Below are 17262 nucleotides of genomic sequence, written 5' to 3'. Positions count from 1 at the left end.
GTTATTCAGGAAATATGGGATGAATGGGACAAGTGAATAGTTTCTTCATTTACGAATAGTATCTTCGTTTGCTGGAGAATCGATGCATGTATTTTGGACTGATGGTAAGTTGTGGTCTTTGAGACTACTAAGAGTGGGCATTTTCTCGATGATGAATAATGTTAATTAATAAATGAATGGAGTCATTTTTTAATGCCTCTAAGTCTGGTTGCTTATGCTGGAAGGTAATGTCCCAGCAATTGATCATGTCCTAATAGCTAAATACTAACGTTAATTGTATTCAATTTTAGGTTTAAGTCATAATGTATTAGGTATAACCAATTAGAAATAAAAAATAATGCCATAAAATAGTATTCGCAATTTGTGGGACTTCATAATTAAAGTATGAAGATGTACATATAGGGTTAGAATATTTACTTATTGGGATATTTAAGATTTTAAGCGTTTGGGTATTGGAACATTTTCCTTAAGATATTGAAAAACAAGACATTATTCGCAAACAACGGCTGACCCCTCATTTTCTTTCAATTTGCGCATAGCAATTTGCTCTCCTCGCTGCATCCCTAAGGCATCTAAGCGATGCATGAAAAAGCGACAACGACAGTGCCCGAGTACTCAATCGACTCAGATACATAATACACGTAGGAGCTCGATCTCATCTGTACGAGTGCAGACGATGAATAGACCATAATTTAGATAGCAGACGTTACAAGAGAGCCGGCTGACCATCGGCATCAGGGTCAACGCTGCAACGAGGAAGCGAACGAGTGGCCAAGAGGGCTGTTGCGTAATCCGGATTTCAATCGCCGCCCGTTGTCTCGGGGTCAGCGTGCTTCGAAGAAAATCACTTTCCTTCCCAAGAGCGTGAGCGTGCTCGCTCGCATCGTTCCGCGATTCTTCCTTCCTCCCTCGGCCGCGGCGCTTCTTCCTGGTTTCTCAGCTCGTTACGAACGTAACCCAACAAATTATCGGCGCTGCGAGCCGTGGACGCGAACACGCGCTGCTCAACGAAACGAAAAAGGGGATAGAGAAGGACGGCGAGACGGGAAGAAGAGCGACAGCACGAAATCTCGGATGCGCCAGTAACGCAGCCCGTACTTTCACTTCCTTTCCCCCGTGCCTTCGCCCGTCCTTCTCTCTCCGCCCTTTGCTGCCTCCCTCCCGCCTTCCCCTTGTTCCTCTCTTTTCCTATCCGTCTGTCCCGCTCGCGCATAGAACTACTTTTACTTTCAAGCCCTTCGCCGAGGGACACCCGACCCTGCCCATCGCGAACCCGCAGGATCCCCCAGGTCCCGTCCCGCGCAGGGTGACCTCCTACGAGGACTCCCAGCGTCCTGTTCTCCCCGCGTGGGATAAATAGTCGCGTCCAGCCGTAGCTATTGCCGCTCGATCACTGAACGAACCAGCGCGTAGGAAGGAGAAGGACGAAGCGGAGGAAGAATGAAAGAGGGAACATGACCTCTTCGCTCAAGCACCAGTCTGCGTGGAGCGTGCTCGCCTAGGAAAGGGTGAGAACGCGGAGGGTCGGGGAGGAGAGCCTCAGGGATCGTCGACAATGGCAGAGTTGTGGCGATAGTAGCCGAAGGAAAGAATGAAGAGGGAAGAAACGACGGGCTGCGAGAAGCTGGTGGAAAAAGGGGGACGAAGCAGCGGTGGGATGGTTCTCGCGCGTGTGGCGACGGTTTCGCGTGATCGACGACGGGGGACGTTGACGTCGACGACGACAGCGGCAGCAACAACAGCAACCAGGACACCGTCGCTGATAAACCTGAGGAAGGGAGGGAGAGGAACGGGGAGGGGCAGTGATAGAGACAGCGCTGCGGCGAGGGAACGAGCACGAAGGAACATGCAGAGGAAGAGACTGAAGGAAGGCTGCAGGAGGCTGTTGGTGGGCAGGGGGGCGACGGAGGGCCCGAGGCGAGTCGAGATGATGCAGTTGTGCGTTTGCAAGGAAGGCGGAAGGAGGAACCGCGGAGGGAACCGGTCCCGGTCACTGGGCCACCAGCCGGCCGTCGAACCCGCCACACTGCCCCCTACCACCCCCTACCCCTCCTTTTCCTCGCCTCCTCTTTGTCCCTCCCGCCTCTGGGCCCAGCGCGCTCGCCATCCCTCTCTCTCGCGCCTCCTCGCCTCCCTGTCGCGCTCCCCGCGACCAGAGGTTCCCTCCTCGCGAACCTTTCTCGCCACTCTGCACTCTCCGCGACGACGACTTTGCCCGCTTCAAGTTCTTCAAACAATGTCAACTCGCGTGTAGCACCGCTGCGCGAGCGCGAGCGCGACCGATAACGCTACCACCGGCCACCATGTTTACTGGCCCGAGGATGTACGCTACAACGAGCCGTCCCCTCGTTTTCGCGTGTCTTCCACAGGGGGGACTCGACATGACATGGTTTAAAGGCGAAAATTAAGCTCCAGGGACATTCCTTGGGAATGAGTGAGTCCTTTGGAGAGTGATGTCGTTCTGAGGTTGCTTTGTCTTTGATAGAGGGTTCTGATAATTAGAGGATTTGGGTGAATGCTGTTTTAGGGGGTTATACTTCCTGGTTGTTGAGAGTGAAGACCTGAAGAATGTATATGGATATGCGTTGGTAGATGTTTGTGAAGCATCGAGAGTTTATTTCTTTTTAATGATAGCAGTTTCCTGGACGCCATTTTCGAGAACATTGATTTGACATTCCATAGAAGATTATTCTTGGCTGTTGCATAGGTGTTCCATTTCTCACGCCATCTGAACGGTTCTTCTCCACGGGAAATTGTAGAAAATCCAGTTTTCCCGGAAATCTTCGACTCTCGCAGTGTATTCTGATCAATCGATGATCGAGGCACGTCGTTAGGTAATGCAAGAATCGAGGAGCATAGCCGTGATTCAATAGACAGAACCGTTGAAAAGGAACGGAGACACAGGGGCGAAGGCGGACACGCTCGTTCGCGTGGAAAGAATGGAAGAATTAGTTTTGGATCGGGCTTTCGATCGTGAGAGAGCAGGCGAGCAGGCAGCGCAAACGGAAGCCTGACTCGTACACGGTAATCTCGGCAAGATACGCCAAACATTTTCTCTTAATTAAGAAAGGACGTGGTCGTAATTAAGTTTCCTTTCCACGTTATTCTACTTGCTCGTTTCAGCCTCCTCGGTGCGTTACTCTTCCTTGCTCGTCATCAAAACAGTGGATTTCTCCGACGATCGTCCGAGCGAGACTATTCCTTTCAATTAAATCTCCTCGACCCGGTCGAAACACGTTTTAACGCTCCAAATGAGCTCGCCGATCCTTATATATCGCTTTGATAAAAAATTGCGTCGTTCAGCGTGTAATTATACCGCGTGCACACGTTGCAGAAGTTGAAGACTCATTCCTAGAAACGAACCCGATCTCTATCACCTCACTGGCTCGTATTTATCACCGTTTCTCAGAATCTATCGCGCAGCCCTGGACGCGATAGCGCTATCTACGGCGTAGCGTTAATTTAGCAATCAGCTAGATAATATTACAATCCTCTGTCCGGCGACTCGAGGCTTGTAGTCCTTGTCCAACTATCAGGACTGGCCGATCGACTTCCTGATAGGAGGAGAGGCTAGGCTTAACAATACCGCGATGCGTTATCGCGCCCGTCTGTTCAAACGCGTTCATACACGCGTGTGCACCGTTCTGTCGGGCGGTGATCGACTGTCTGGAAAGTTCGATGATTCCTGTCCTCGCGTGTCACTTGCATAGATTGCATTCCATAGATAGGATAAGCTAGTTTGCAGGGAATACGTCTCGGTCGCTTATGTCGTGGCGTTCCTATGTCCTAAAAGGAATGCCTGTGATTTCTGACTCTTTCTTGCCCGCGGTCGCGTGTTTTACCGCCTGATAGCCCGTGAGAATCTACACGACCGAGTGCAGTTGGTGAGAAAACCGATGTGACTGGGAAGATCTTGAATGTATTTATGCCTTTAGATATGAAATATAAAGATACTTTCGAGAAGGTTGTTGGAGCAAACGATTTTGCGATATCTACTCACTTTTAATTTTGATAACTCTGTTAGAGAGATTGATTTATAGATGCATTTTACAGTTGCGATGAGTTACTGAGTGTTCATTCTTTTGATTGTATCTGTTGTAGGTAAGCTGAACCTACTGTACCTACTGTAGGTGTTTCTCTACTTTATGAATCGTCGATATTTAATTGACGATCGATATTATACCTCTCTTAGTTAAGGAGTACAGATTTCTTCTTTTTCAAGTACTGCTAAAACAGTTCACATGTGCTTATGTATGTATAGTGACAGGATGAGCCCTGGCAATAGAGATCTATTGGTTTCAGGGCTCATTTCGTCAGCGAAGCACAGTACATACTGTTCTAGCACAGACAAGTATGCAGGATAGATAAGAGATTTAGAAATTCTAATCAATCGAAGAACTTCTCTGATTGGTTTCTCATCTTCCTTGAGATAATATAAGTAACCCTGCAACAGCACGTCTATCTCACTCGCCGCGGGTCCTTTGGCGGATGGGGACCTTTCTGGGGACCTGGAAAGGCTCCTGGGCCTTGGACATCGGACCACTTTGAACACCTGGACTCGCCTGACCAGTGGGCAGTTGGCTGATGACCAGTGGTCACCTTGGACAACCGGTGAGTTTTTGCTTAAATTGTGAATTTTTTTCTTTTGTCGCCCTATTATCTGTTTCCCTCCTTTTCCCACCCCATACCAGGCCCTAATGTTATTCGGATATAAAATATATCCGATTACAAACTAAATCGATAAGTATACCGATACAGCAGTTCCCTTGAGCTATGAAAGTCCTTAACATGATAACAGAAACGGTTTACCTAATCTACAGGTCTATTCTATATAGCTTGTATTTTCTTTTACCAACGTTAGGTACATTACTATTTATTGGTCACTGTAGGTTACGAATTTCTTTCTTTCCAGACGCTGCTAAAACGGTTTAAACATTTCTCAAGTTTTCCCTCTAAAAAATACTTAATCGTCTGTTATCTATATCTACTGCTTCTATCGTTTGTCAATAAAATATACTATGAGCCCCTATCTTTCTCTCTCCAAGCAATTATTAAAATAATCGCTTACACAATTGCAATCGTACAAAGAAAAGAACAATGTCTTTCTTTATCTCTTTTTATTGTCAGAATTCCGTTCAGCGCTATCCTCAACATATTCTTTTCTGGACATTCGGTCTGCACATGGGTTCGATGACATTTATCGGTTCTTGACACGGAATTGGACACGGTGGACAAGGTACCGGTTGACAGCATGGATCGCAAGGTGGAGGAGCACATGGAGGACATGGGACACAGGGTGGACAGCAGGAGCAGGTCCCAGGTGGACAGGGGACTCGCTTGATCTCGGGCACACAAGGCTGGCAGGGTTGGCAGGGTTGGCATACTGGCAGACACACAGGCTTGCAGTCCACCTCGCAAACGTACTGCATCTCGAAGGGCAGGTCGTTTCTGACTGTGAGACACTTGCCCTGGATGAGGTAGCAGTAGGAGAGAGCCAGGACAGGATTACCACTGTAGGGCAAGTGATGAGGCTTTGGCAGGTGTCCGTGTAGGTCGATGTGCGTGTATTTTAAGGGAGTACAGCTACAGGCTCCGTGCTGCAATCGATACGAGGGGTATGAGAAAGGGGGTGGGAGGGTAAACGGGTAAACGAGGCTTTAAACGTCATTGTAATGGAAAAGCTTTTTAATCTGCCATTAACGCCTGTTCACGGTACTTGTGCTAAGCTGATCGCCTATAAAAAATTCATCGTCCCTTCGCGGCAAAGAGAATATTGCACCACTATGTGGAATGCAGCGGAGAGGTAGATACGATGGAAAACTAGGCTAAGTTTCGAAGTACCAGAGAGAAGGCATGAAATTGATTCCAAGGAATGATGAATGAAAGGAAATTCGCTGAGCCGCGCCAGGAATAGATCTGGATGAAGATGGATGCAATTCTTCCATTCTTTTTTTATCAACCAGCATTCATTGCTACGATGAAATAAAATATCTGCTATGGATAGGACTGAAATCTGCTTCCAATATCTGTGCCTAAGAGTCCCTTTAGAAACAGGTCAACATGTAAAGTAGGCAGCCTGAAAACAAGAAACCCACGAGACTATGTATTAGCATCAGCTTTGCGGGCCTCCTCGAAGTCTCGAGCTAGGAATCGTTTAGCGAACGCCAGAACTGGAGCACCTGTTGGTAGATCGGGAAAATCGCCAGCACTGTCCGCCACATCCAAGTGACAGTACTTTAAAGGTAGTTTCGATTGAGTGCCGTGCTGAAAGTTGTCCGTCGTTCATGTGACAGAAACGAATCGAGCATTTTCAATTTAAGAGGTTTCATACCCTATCTAGTCCAGAAGCCATGATAAGGAAAGCAGACGGGCCTTGGTGTCCTCTCTCTAATTTTGAGCTGGGTTTGTTCATCGCCTGAAGGACGTCGTCGCCTTCTGTCAGGCCGCTGTGGAATCGAAAGTCTTCTCTACGTATCCTCGATATCTCGAATGGGTCACCCATTGTCTCGCCGGATGCTTGAAGTTTTTCTGCGTTGCTGACTAAACGCGCCACTGCGTTATCCATGGCGATCTGGGAATTATGGTTGAATATATACCTTTGTTATCTACAGATGTCACAATTCGTGTTAATATGAGGAATATCTAGTTTACTATAATAAAAGATTTGCTGCAAACAATTTGTTCCTGAGAGCCAACGTAACCCAAGTCCTGTTTTGTTTATTTTCAAGAAAGCAGAAAAACAAGTGGAACTGATAACTTCTTAACATAGTATGTGAAATAGTTTATACTATTAAATTTCCTCCATATATAACATAACTTAAATAGATTTCTTAGATTTCTATTATTCTAATAAGATAAAGAGAAAGTAGTAAGATCCTTTAAAGAACTCAATTTTGGAAAAAATGGACTTGGATTCTATCTCTCAGATACAGAATTGATCAACACTTGCGAATGGAACTGTGTATCGTCAAGGAAAGGTTTAAATCAATTCGAGTACATTATCCACCCCAATATACGAATACCAGCTTCTGTAAGGCTGTGGTATTGCGGGGTGGAGTAAAAACAGAAGAATGTGAACCTACCGAGTATCCTCGACCTGCCGTTAGCACAGCATGGCCCGTGAGCGTCGCGACAGTGAAAATGTGCGGATTAACCGAGCACAGGGCCATCTCCTTGATGTGGCAGAGGGCATCGGCCATAGCAAGCCGCCCCTCAGCATCCGTATTCCCGACACGTACCCTCACCCCGGATTTCGCGGTGATCACCTCGTCGGAAACGTAACAATTCTCACCGATGCTGTTTCTCACGACGCACAAAGCCGCCACTGCTTTAACCGTCGGCGGCTGCAGTAGATTCACCACCTACGGAGATGCGATCCTTCCCTTAGCTCGCTCCACAATAAATGGGGGTGATAAACTATATTCCTTGAGCCAGACGTATGGTATATACCATCGAGTGCCACTGTCTTCCTTCTACACACTTACTGGTTGTTCAATATTGTAACCTAACACTTTTCTAAATGTATTGAGTTGATGCAAAAGTTCGTCTCCTGGATCAGTTTAGCTAGAAACCTCAGAATTTCTATTAGGGCGGGATTATGCAGCTACTGGAAAGATGGAGAAAGGTCATCGAGCAGAACGACACATACTATTTATATTCATTAAATTTTTCTTCAATGTTTGTGAAGAAAATGGGACGAATTTTTGCATTATCTCAATATTTCAAGTTTCTTTAATGGATTGATGAACTTGTATTTTAAATTCAGTAGTAAAGTAAATCTATAGGTCAACCACGTCGTAGCAAAGATGTAACTTAAAGCTAGGAGACAATGACAGAATTTAGTAATCCATTACGGAAATTTGTGGCATAAAGCCGTAGTCATAGTCGTATCAATTAAATTGATGTATTAATCGTCCCGGAATGAACCCTTCGCAATCAAATTTATTACATCATTACATCTGCTATAGCAATAAATCTCTATGTATTATGCGTCTCTATTAGAAGTGCAATGTCTGGGACGGTCCTGCTAACAGAGATTAATTGCTTTGTCTAGAGACAATTAGTAAACCGTATATTGGAGAAGTGTGTTGAATGGAAAAAGAGACCAGCGATGTTATAGAGGGTCTTAGCGTCTCGAAATGACATTACGGCATTACTTAACGATGATTTATGACGTCTGTGATATTAAAGCACCTGCATGAATCCAGCACACGCCGCTGCCCCACATTTGTCTCTCGACATACCAAACATTCCGCCCTCGGTTTTGACGTCGGCGCCGCCGGTGTCGTAAGTGACACCCTTTCCCACGAGCATGATCGTTTCCAGGACGCAGGCAGGATTAGGAGGCTCGTAGGTCAGGAAAATAATCCTGCCCGCGTGCCGGGGGATCATTGACGCCGCTCGGTTCACGCACGCGAATAGAGGATACTCTTGAAGCAGAGTGTCCTGGTCAGACACCACTTGCATTGTCACATTCGAGCCACAGAACAGCTCCGCAAGGTATTCCTCGACCCTCGGCGGTGCCATTCTTTCGGGATCTGCACCACCTGCAAATTGGTTTAATCAAGTTATTATAGTAAGTTACAATGGCGAAGAAATTTTCTTAAATGAAAATATCTACTTTCAAAATTTGAAAACTTGAAACTTTAGAAGGGTGAAAATTGTACAATTTGAAGGTTTAAAAGTTTGAAAATTTTATAGTTTGAAGGTTTAGAAGTTTTAAAAGTTAGAAATTTGGAAATTTGGAAAGTTGAAAATTTGATAATTTGAAAATTTGAAAATTTGAAAGTTTAAATATTTGAAAATTTGAACTTTTGAAGATTTGAAAGCTTAGAAGTTTGAAATTTCTCCGTCATTAATTTTATTTTAATTTCTGGATTTTAATTCATAAAATAAAATCGTATACCATATCGTTAACAGTTCTCCTGCTCTAAGAGTAAAGTATTGAACTACAATTACAATATAAAGAATAGGTAGAATCTTATGATCATAATTAACAGTAAAATGGTTTGTATTAATTTAAAGTTATCATTGACGGTTTCTGCGGTTCCATTGCTATAGCTTTAAAACAGAAGGATGAATTGGTTATTTCTTATGCGATCTTTTCGACCACAGGGCGGAAAGTTTTATCGGACGGAGTCCACGAGGCGGCAAGAAGAATCACGAAAGCGCATCCAATTGAGAAGTGGACGCGTTGGAAATAAAAGCGTTGCAACGTGCTCTTCACGCTTCGAAACTTCTTCAATGACCCACGTATTTCCTTCCCCGGCTTTCGGACCACCGCGATCGTACGTTCTCTCATTCCCCAGTAAAATAAGATAAATGATAATGCGGTGTTCCCTGAGATGAGATCTAACGATCCGCGAGATTTCAGTTTAAATCTGACTTTAGAAGTGGTTCTCTTGCAAGCGACTTTCTCTACTCTACAGTCCGTTTCTTAATTTTGTTACTCAAAATATTCTCAGCAGACTAACATTAAAACGAGTAGTAAGTTTAGTTACATATACCAAGTTATAATGAATTTTCACCAGAAATTTCACCTGAAAGTTTGTGAAGACGCGAAATCTTTTTTCACTGTGAGTAACGACGCGGCTGACCAAGGACAGGCCAATTCTACTTAGTGCTCCGAGTTGCAGCTCTTGACATTTTAATTATCCTCAGTTCTAATTTTAAAAACGTACCTACCTCTGCCAGATGTACAATCTGAGACTCACCGTGACATCAAAGATTCATAGTAGATCAAAAGAATCTTCAAAATTGCAGAATTCCTACTAAAAATTAGCGTGAAAGTAAGACACTATTTGGTCGACCGTGCTTTGTGCAGATACATACTACAGAAATAATTGTCGTCGTGTCGTAACGAAATCGTCTCGCTTTTTGTAAATAGGGAAAAGAGCATCGGCAGGAAAATAAGAAAATGCACGAGACGTCGGTGTCTCGGTGCACCATCGCAATGAAAACGTATATACCCGACTTTTTCTCGCTTAATTAAACGCCCGAGATTCTTGAGAAAATGTGGAAGCGGAGCGACCTGAAAATTTACATTCCCCTTTCCCGTGTGGAACGCGGAGAAATGTCAAACCGTCGCGACACGAGAAAAAAGAATTCGGCCGACAGCTTGTGGAAAATCGTCCGTCGCGAGATTATACGAAGCCTGGAATTCCGTCGATATTTACGGTCGACACAAGACCCATGCTCTTAGACAAAGTTCATTCTAAAAAGCCTTTTGAAAAATGAAATATCTACGATGCCTCAACTATCTGTCATTGCAGAAGGAATTTAGATTAATAAATGCGAAGGTACCTATGCAAAATCGAGAGATTATAACATCCCTCTTTAGCGTCATGGCTTACAAAACTTTTATCAAAGTAATTCGAACTATAAACACATTATTTGTCTTTTCTATCTAATGACAGATACCAATATCCAAGATATTCAAACAAAGAGCAGTCCCAGCTCATTGTATTGGTACCCCAGCATAACTTGTTTGTCGAGAGAAATTCATGGAGGGCAACTTTACTAGAGCCACGAGAAAGTTTCCGCGACGAGGAGCGTTTTTGCCACTTTCGGGGAACTTTCAGGAAACTTCACGTCCAAATTGAAACGAATATAAGCGTCTTAAGGCACTGTCCTCTCGGTCAACACTCTGGCGCAGACAGACGAATAACACGCTGGTCTCGAAACAAACCGTTTTCCAGGTCGTCGTCGGGCGAACTTGTATCGAGATCGTGACAACGGGAACATCCTCTCGATCAAAGTTTGGTACGGAGCGTTAAGGATCGCTGTCAGGACTGTTTTACAAGACGCTGGAGGCGCGAGGCGTCAGGGTTCACGCTCGACCAGATGCGAGTCGAGAGGAGTCGGCAGCCGCGGGCGATTTTTCCTTCTCTCGCCCTACTTCTCGGGGGAACGTCCGCGAAACGGAAGTTGGGGCTATTCTTCGGCGACTACGCTCGATAAAGCAACAGGAATCTCGGACGGGAAAAGGACTTACCGATGTCCCTCGCCACGTATCTTCCGCTCTCGAGCGCCGAGGCCAGCTTCACGATGCCCTGAAGCTTTTTACTGCAAATCGGACTCCAGACAGCCAGCTGGCATGCCTTGTAACAGCGGTCGGGACAGGTCTCTCGCACCTCCAGGGGCTGCAAGGAATTATAGTGAGAGATTGAGAGCTATTGAAATGTTTAAATGCAGCGAAACAAGTAGTTAGTACATTAGTTGGGAGCCTGTACAGATTTTTGGCGACAGGTTTTGTCTGGAAAATGCAGTTGGTGATAAGCTCTTAGTTGAGGAAACAACATGTATGTCTTTTAAAATAATGTTATAAGAAATTTAAATATAGTATTTGTACATTAGAGGTTTCGTAGAGAATGAAGAGGAATGAAGGATTCTAAAATGTGATAGTACATAATGACGAAAAGTGAAACAAAACAGTACTACTGTGAGGTTCCTTAAAGCATGGAAATTATGTCAAACTTACCTACCTATGATATAGTACCTATTTAAATTTTGTTTGTATACTTAATATACTTTTAAGCTTTGTCCACATTCCATGGAGCATCCTGTATATCTATCTCAATCTTCCAATTACCATTTAATCCCATTATAAAATCCTGTTTTCCTCTTTGGGAATTCGAAAGAGAAAATAGCTAAGATAGGAACTAGAGAACAAGACGAAAAGGACTATCGTTCTATTCTACCTTCCTAATTAAACCGTGATAAAAAAAGATCATTGCTCCATTAACGAGCAACTAGAATCTTCATCATGACAAGAAAAATAGTTCTAAGAGTATAAAAAACTCTAAACGCAATGAGTTTTGATACGATACTAATTCTTTCAAACTATTTTTCACCTCTAGAGGAGCATATTTTCGCTATTTTCTATACTCTGCTACATCCAAGCCCATGACTTTCTACAACAGCTTATGAATGGCTTTGTTAGAAAATATTAACACAGATAATCCTTCTATTGAACTACCAATTCATAATCAACGTCCTTAGGAGATTTACGATTCGTTTCAAAGTCTTGTAAAGAATTAATATTTCACACGATTCATCGTGAGGTCTGCCCAGACACGCCAATGAGGTTACTTTTACCCTTTCTCAATGCCCGATTTTCGCGAAGCTACGAAAAGTTTCGAGCACTAAGGAAGGCTCATTTCTCGATTTCGCCAGCCTTCGTTATCCGAACGCCAGGCATAGTTGTGCATCAATGTATTCGCTGCTCGTACCGGAAGCGCTGTGTACAGATACACCACCGCCTCGATAGCCATTATTTCGAAGTAGGTGAATAGTTCGGGACCATGTATAGACGGTGGTATCGCATTCAAAGCATCAGGATCGTGGGAAACGTTTTGTAGCAGTTTAGCGCGACGGTAATGCGCGCCGAGCTAATAAGAATCTGAAGTGATTTTCAGGGAATCGATTTTTCACGTATCTGCACCGTTACCTAGCGAATTTCTGTTAGCAACTTTGGCAAATAGGAAGAAAGAGAACTCTTCGAAAGTTTCCCTTTCGCTACTCGAACCTGCATAGAATTATAGATTATTTCGCAGTTAGAAATTTATTGCCTATTTTCTGTTTTAGCCCTCCAGGCTTCAATTTCGTTTAAGATGGTTCTTAGCTGAAGGTCAAAGTTCAAGATATCGTTCAAATTTTGAGCAAAACTACTTTGCATTACAAGAAACCCTTGTGCAAAGTATGGAATCGATTTACAGCATAGTTATGCAGAAATTATTAATAAAAGTTGACACATTTTAATATCGTGACATATGAAGGAATCGAAAGAAGTCGACTTCTCTGCTACTTTTTACGTCTGCAACAGGAAAACTATTTTCAAAAACCTTGCCAAAATTGCCACGAAGTGAATGTAAGGAAAGAAGAGATTTACGTAAAAATTTTTCGATTAATTGTAATGAAGCCAACTAGTTGTAGCTACAAACTAGTGAATTCAATATCTTATTTTTCAGATTGAAGTCCATTATATCAACAATTAATCTTTTTCAATACATCTAAATAGTGTTTAAAATTACTACTATAATTCATCGTTTAGTAACAAACTCCAATCCAATGTAGTTTCTAACCCATCGCTACTAGCGTCTTAGGGTATATCGTATCCAGATTCCCCTTCGTTTTGTAATTTTATTACAGTAGACAGCCGCCTGCTTTTACCCAGAGAAATAAAGTTTGTTAATCCAAGCAGTAAGACAGCGTCTTCTGAATACAGCTGAAGACACAGTCAACATCACGGTCCTTGGAAAACCAATATCTCGACCGATTATTGCGGATGTAACCAAGAAGCCACCCCTTCGACGTGCCGAGAGCACTGTCTCAGTGGACGTTTAACGAAACGTCGGTGAATGCGCCGTTCCCTCATAATAACGCAACAGGATTCGAGGGACAAAAAGGCGAAACAATATTCCGTAGAACGGTCATTCGGGAGTTTCGACGGAAGGGGATGGAAACCGAGGAGATAAAAAGGAGGAGCGCTGCTGTAATCCCCGCAGGAATCAATGACAAAGGACTCTGCCCAGCGATGGCTACTCGACTCGTTTTCTCGCTAGTTCTCAAACAATTTGACTCCGTACAAGTGAGCTCCGAAATTCGAGGAATTTTTGAGGGTTCGGAGCTCGCGGAAGTTTCGGAACTTGGGAATTTCTCGAAATTTGCGACAAGCTACGAAAATGGCAGCAAATCGCGTATACTGGACTTCCAAAGTCGCAATATGATATTGTTTTCTGTGTCACCAACTGTGTCACCAAATGTCACCAGAATAACGGAAGTTACCAACGTGCCTCACGCTTTCTCATTTCGGTATCCAACTGTCTGCTTCTTCAACTTCGTCCCTCCCACCCAGACCAGACAAGAAAAAACCCTTCGCTCCAATTATGTTCGACCGACTTCAACCTCGCTGCAGAAAAATAGGACTACCGCATTGCAAATTCTCAAACGTTTCTAATTCCGCGATCCACCAGTGGCGCCTGGAAATGATTCGTCTCTCGCTGTCATCTCTGCAGCCCTCTTCACCGAAAGAGAAAAGAAGACGACAAAAACCGTCGCGAAACGGAATAAGGTGAAAGGAGTCGCGAGGGGGGGGGCGACAAAACTGAGCCCGCGCGAAACAAAGACGGAGAGGGAGCGCGACGTGGCAGGAAGGAGAATGGATGAAAAACGACGAGGGGTGGCGGGTGTGGGAGAGTGACGTGAGAAAGATGGAAACGGAAGCTTAGTCGGGACGGAAGAGGCGAAACGAAGAGGCGACGTTCACAACGGCGTTCCGATTACGCGACGTCGGAATTCCGAGGGCGTCTTCCGGTATTTGGAAAACGATGCCCCGTATTCGCGAGGCCTGAAGCGCGGGAATGGAGCAAGGGAGGGGGAGGACGGTGGCTAAACGATGGAGGAAAGCCGACGAAAGAAGGAACGAGCTCGACGTCGATGGCTCAGACACAGAGCCGGGTCCTCGAGTATTTCGCTAATTAGGTCGCCGCGACGACCGTCAGGATTTAGGAACGCGAGGCATCCGCTACTCTTGGCAAGACGGAACGCCGCCCCCTCTCCGTGCACCGTCCCCAAGCCGATGCTGTTCATCGTGGAAAAGGCACGCGCTCCTTCCTCCCTTGATCCTTCGTGCATCGACGGGGTTTAAAGTTACAGCCCCGAAGCACGCGGAGACAAGCTTCGCCTCGAAGATAAGGGATGAAAGTCTCGGGGAGAATGTTCCTTGGACCTCGGGGGTGTGCATCGAGAACATTAACGATGTCCCTCGATTCCCCTCCTCTGCCTGGCTTATTGGGGAATCGCTCATCTCCCTGGGAGGGGAATTCGATGCCTTCGTTGGGGGGAGGCATTTTGATCTCCGTTATTGGGTGTGCTGGATGGCGGATGCAGAACTACGAAGGGGTGGAGTATAATCTTTAGGGCGAGGCTCGTGGAATAGCAAGGCACGGAGTCTATGGGGAGGAACCGAGTTGATGATATTCAAAAATTCATTGTTTATGCGGGCTGATCCGCCACAGTGCCACGATGGAGGTATTGATAAATTAATAGTCGGAGGACTTGGTTGCAGCTGCACGCCGGCTGAGCTGTAATTTTGCATTAACACTGTGCTTCGAGGATGATGAATATACTAGATCCTGATATTCCGAATTTTGTGATTTAATCTAGGAAAAGTGTATTGGAAATATTGCAGTCAATGAAATCTTTAGCTTTATAGTTTGATTAATGAGATTCTACATAGGTATCGCATCTCTGGGAGAAAATTGTTAAAAGTCTGAATTAGACAATTTTTAGTGAAAGCGACAAATTTTTGTTTTACACTTTCACATCAAGTGAATTTATGTTACATATTATACCAAAGCTTCATATTATATCAAAATAGGTCTAAAACAAGGGTAAAACCTCGCCTTACCCTATGAATTTTCTACAGTATGTAACACAAAATCACGTCATATATTACAGCAAATTTGTTTCATATTATAGCAAAATATGTCTAAACCAAGGGAAAAACCTCAGCTCACATTGTGGATTTACTACACACGTGATGTGACAGGAATGTGTTCGCACCCTTAATTTTACAGTACGCAAAGTCTACGGTCATGAAATGGTATCAAGTTCTGATTTACTGAAAGTACCATTCTACGGAATTATGTATACCCTTCTGGCACCGTCAACATCAAATCAACTGCTTCAGAGCGCAGCTGCGAAGACGTCGATGAACAATGGTCGCTCGCAATTGGCCAGGTCTCCGCTCGTAAGACACACTTATCCATCAGCAGCAGGTTGCGCGGGTCGCTGCCGTTGACAGGTGTTGTTTAATGGCTCTGTTGACCGCGCGTTCGCGTTGCTGATACCTGTCACGCGCCGCTGTTTACTCAAAATGTCGTCGAACCAACACGCCTGGGGGATTTTATTCGACCCGACGATCTACTTCTGGCTCAACACTATTCAGGCTAGAGTTGGGACTCTTAAAGGAGAAAGGATGCCACCAAATCTTCTGGAAGGCAAAGAGAACATGAAACTAAATTCACACTCAGCCGACAATTGTCTGAACCACGAAAAGTTTGTGACTTCAGCGAAATATGGCACGTCTGACTATGAAGGAATATTCTACTGAACTCTAGCAATCCTTCTCACGGGTGGGGTTCTATTGTACCTATTATACAAGGTGTCTCAGAACTCGTGGTAGAACTGGGAAGGATGTGATTCTAGATGAAAGGATAAATTGAGAATATAGAATAAAATTTGTTGATATCGTGCTTCGTTTGCGAGAAAATTGACTTGGAATTATGATCGGGTACAAGTATAAGGAAGTACAGTTTCAGGTGATTCAAAGCTACGAAGGATAAGGGAAACCCTCTCGGTCTGACCAGTGACTGTCTCTACTATAATATAGAATCATTCATCTTTCCCTGTTTACCCCTCAATTGCCTATAATCGTAATTCGATACACTTGTACTCAGTTAAAATTCAACATCAATTTTCTTGAAAACGAAGTGACATCAGAACATTTTATTCCACATTTTCATTTTATCTTTCCATATAGAATCACTTCCGCTTTCCACTAGCACCACCAGTTCTGAGCCTCCTTGCATAAAAGAAGGCAAAGACTTCAATAAAAGCAAAAGTTCTACAATTCCCTTTAACAAAAAACCTAATTTCGAATTTTAACCCAATAATCCCCTTCACTGGACTTCCTCTTGAAAAAGATCCTCTTAAAGCGTCTTAAGCGTCACTCCTCGCAGATGAGAACGAAGTAAAAATAAAGGCTGGTACCGGGATTGATGTACAGGAGGCAATTAACGTCGATCATCGAGGGGATAACAAAGTGAATCCACAATCCTGAAGCAGAGGGTCGATCGCTTACCCTGAGACTAACCGAGCAGCTTGACCAAGAGTTTGCCAAGTGTTATCGTTTCGCGTAATAGGGTGTCTCTGCGCGCACAGTCGCGTCATTAGTTATGGATTAAGATGCCTGGAGCGATTCGGCTCGGTATATCTCGCTGGATTTAGGTCGATTTCGAGAACGCGAACGAGTCGAGCGGGCAATCAGATCTGGTCGGGCCGCAACACCGGACCAGGCCTGAATTCCTTTCAAACACAGCCAGTGGTCTTCCTATTCTGCGAACGTAGCCAACCACCCTTCCCCGGCTCGTTGCTGTTGTCTCTGTTTGATTGGTTTAAATGGCCGCTTCAGCGACCACAATTCGACCGACTATCGGGGAAACGCTTTAACCAGCCGTGTTGCCTACAATTGAGCGGCGC

At 44.6% G+C, this 17262-nt stretch overlaps 2 protein-coding genes across 2 annotated transcripts; both read right to left on the bottom strand.

The window, feature by feature from the left end:
- Positions 1-5134: 5134 nt before the first annotated feature.
- On the bottom strand, positions 5135-6062 carry LOC143183354 (uncharacterized). The gene is made up of 4 exons (XM_076384880.1): positions 6053-6062; positions 5780-5991; positions 5717-5734; positions 5135-5597 (listed from the first exon to the last, which is right to left on the bottom strand). The coding sequence occupies exons 1-4, from the start codon at positions 6060-6062 to the stop codon at positions 5148-5150; spliced, it is 690 nt and encodes a 229-aa protein (XP_076240995.1). The 3' UTR covers positions 5135-5147.
- A 20-nt stretch (positions 6063-6082) lies between these two features.
- Dip-b (Dipeptidase B) lies at positions 6083-11763 on the bottom strand. Its single transcript, XM_076384879.1, has 12 exons — positions 11752-11763; positions 11700-11703; positions 11591-11648; positions 11480-11497; positions 11440-11449; positions 11351-11389; positions 11213-11278; positions 10994-11141; positions 8194-8546; positions 7083-7361; positions 6332-6571; positions 6083-6264 (listed from the first exon to the last, which is right to left on the bottom strand). Exons 1-12 carry the CDS (start codon positions 11761-11763, stop codon positions 6100-6102), a joined length of 1392 nt encoding a protein of 463 aa, XP_076240994.1. The 3' UTR covers positions 6083-6099.
- Positions 11764-17262: the final 5499 nt, after the last annotated feature.

The sequence above is a fragment of the Calliopsis andreniformis genome, chromosome 9 (genome assembly GCF_051401765.1).
Source record: "Calliopsis andreniformis isolate RMS-2024a chromosome 9, iyCalAndr_principal, whole genome shotgun sequence".
Classification (NCBI taxonomy): domain Eukaryota; kingdom Metazoa; phylum Arthropoda; class Insecta; order Hymenoptera; family Andrenidae; genus Calliopsis; species Calliopsis andreniformis.
This window is presented reverse-complemented; position numbering and strand designations above follow the sequence as displayed.

Coding starts and splice junctions, on each gene's coding strand:
- Dip-b (XM_076384879.1), bottom strand. Junction 11,142..11,212: donor TGTACAGGCTCCCAACTAAT/GTACTAACTACT, acceptor AATTCCTTGCAG/CCCCTGGAGGTGCGAGAGAC. Junction 6,265..6,331: donor TGGCTTCTGGACTAGATAGG/GTATGAAACCTC, acceptor GACAACTTTCAG/CACGGCACTCAATCGAAACT.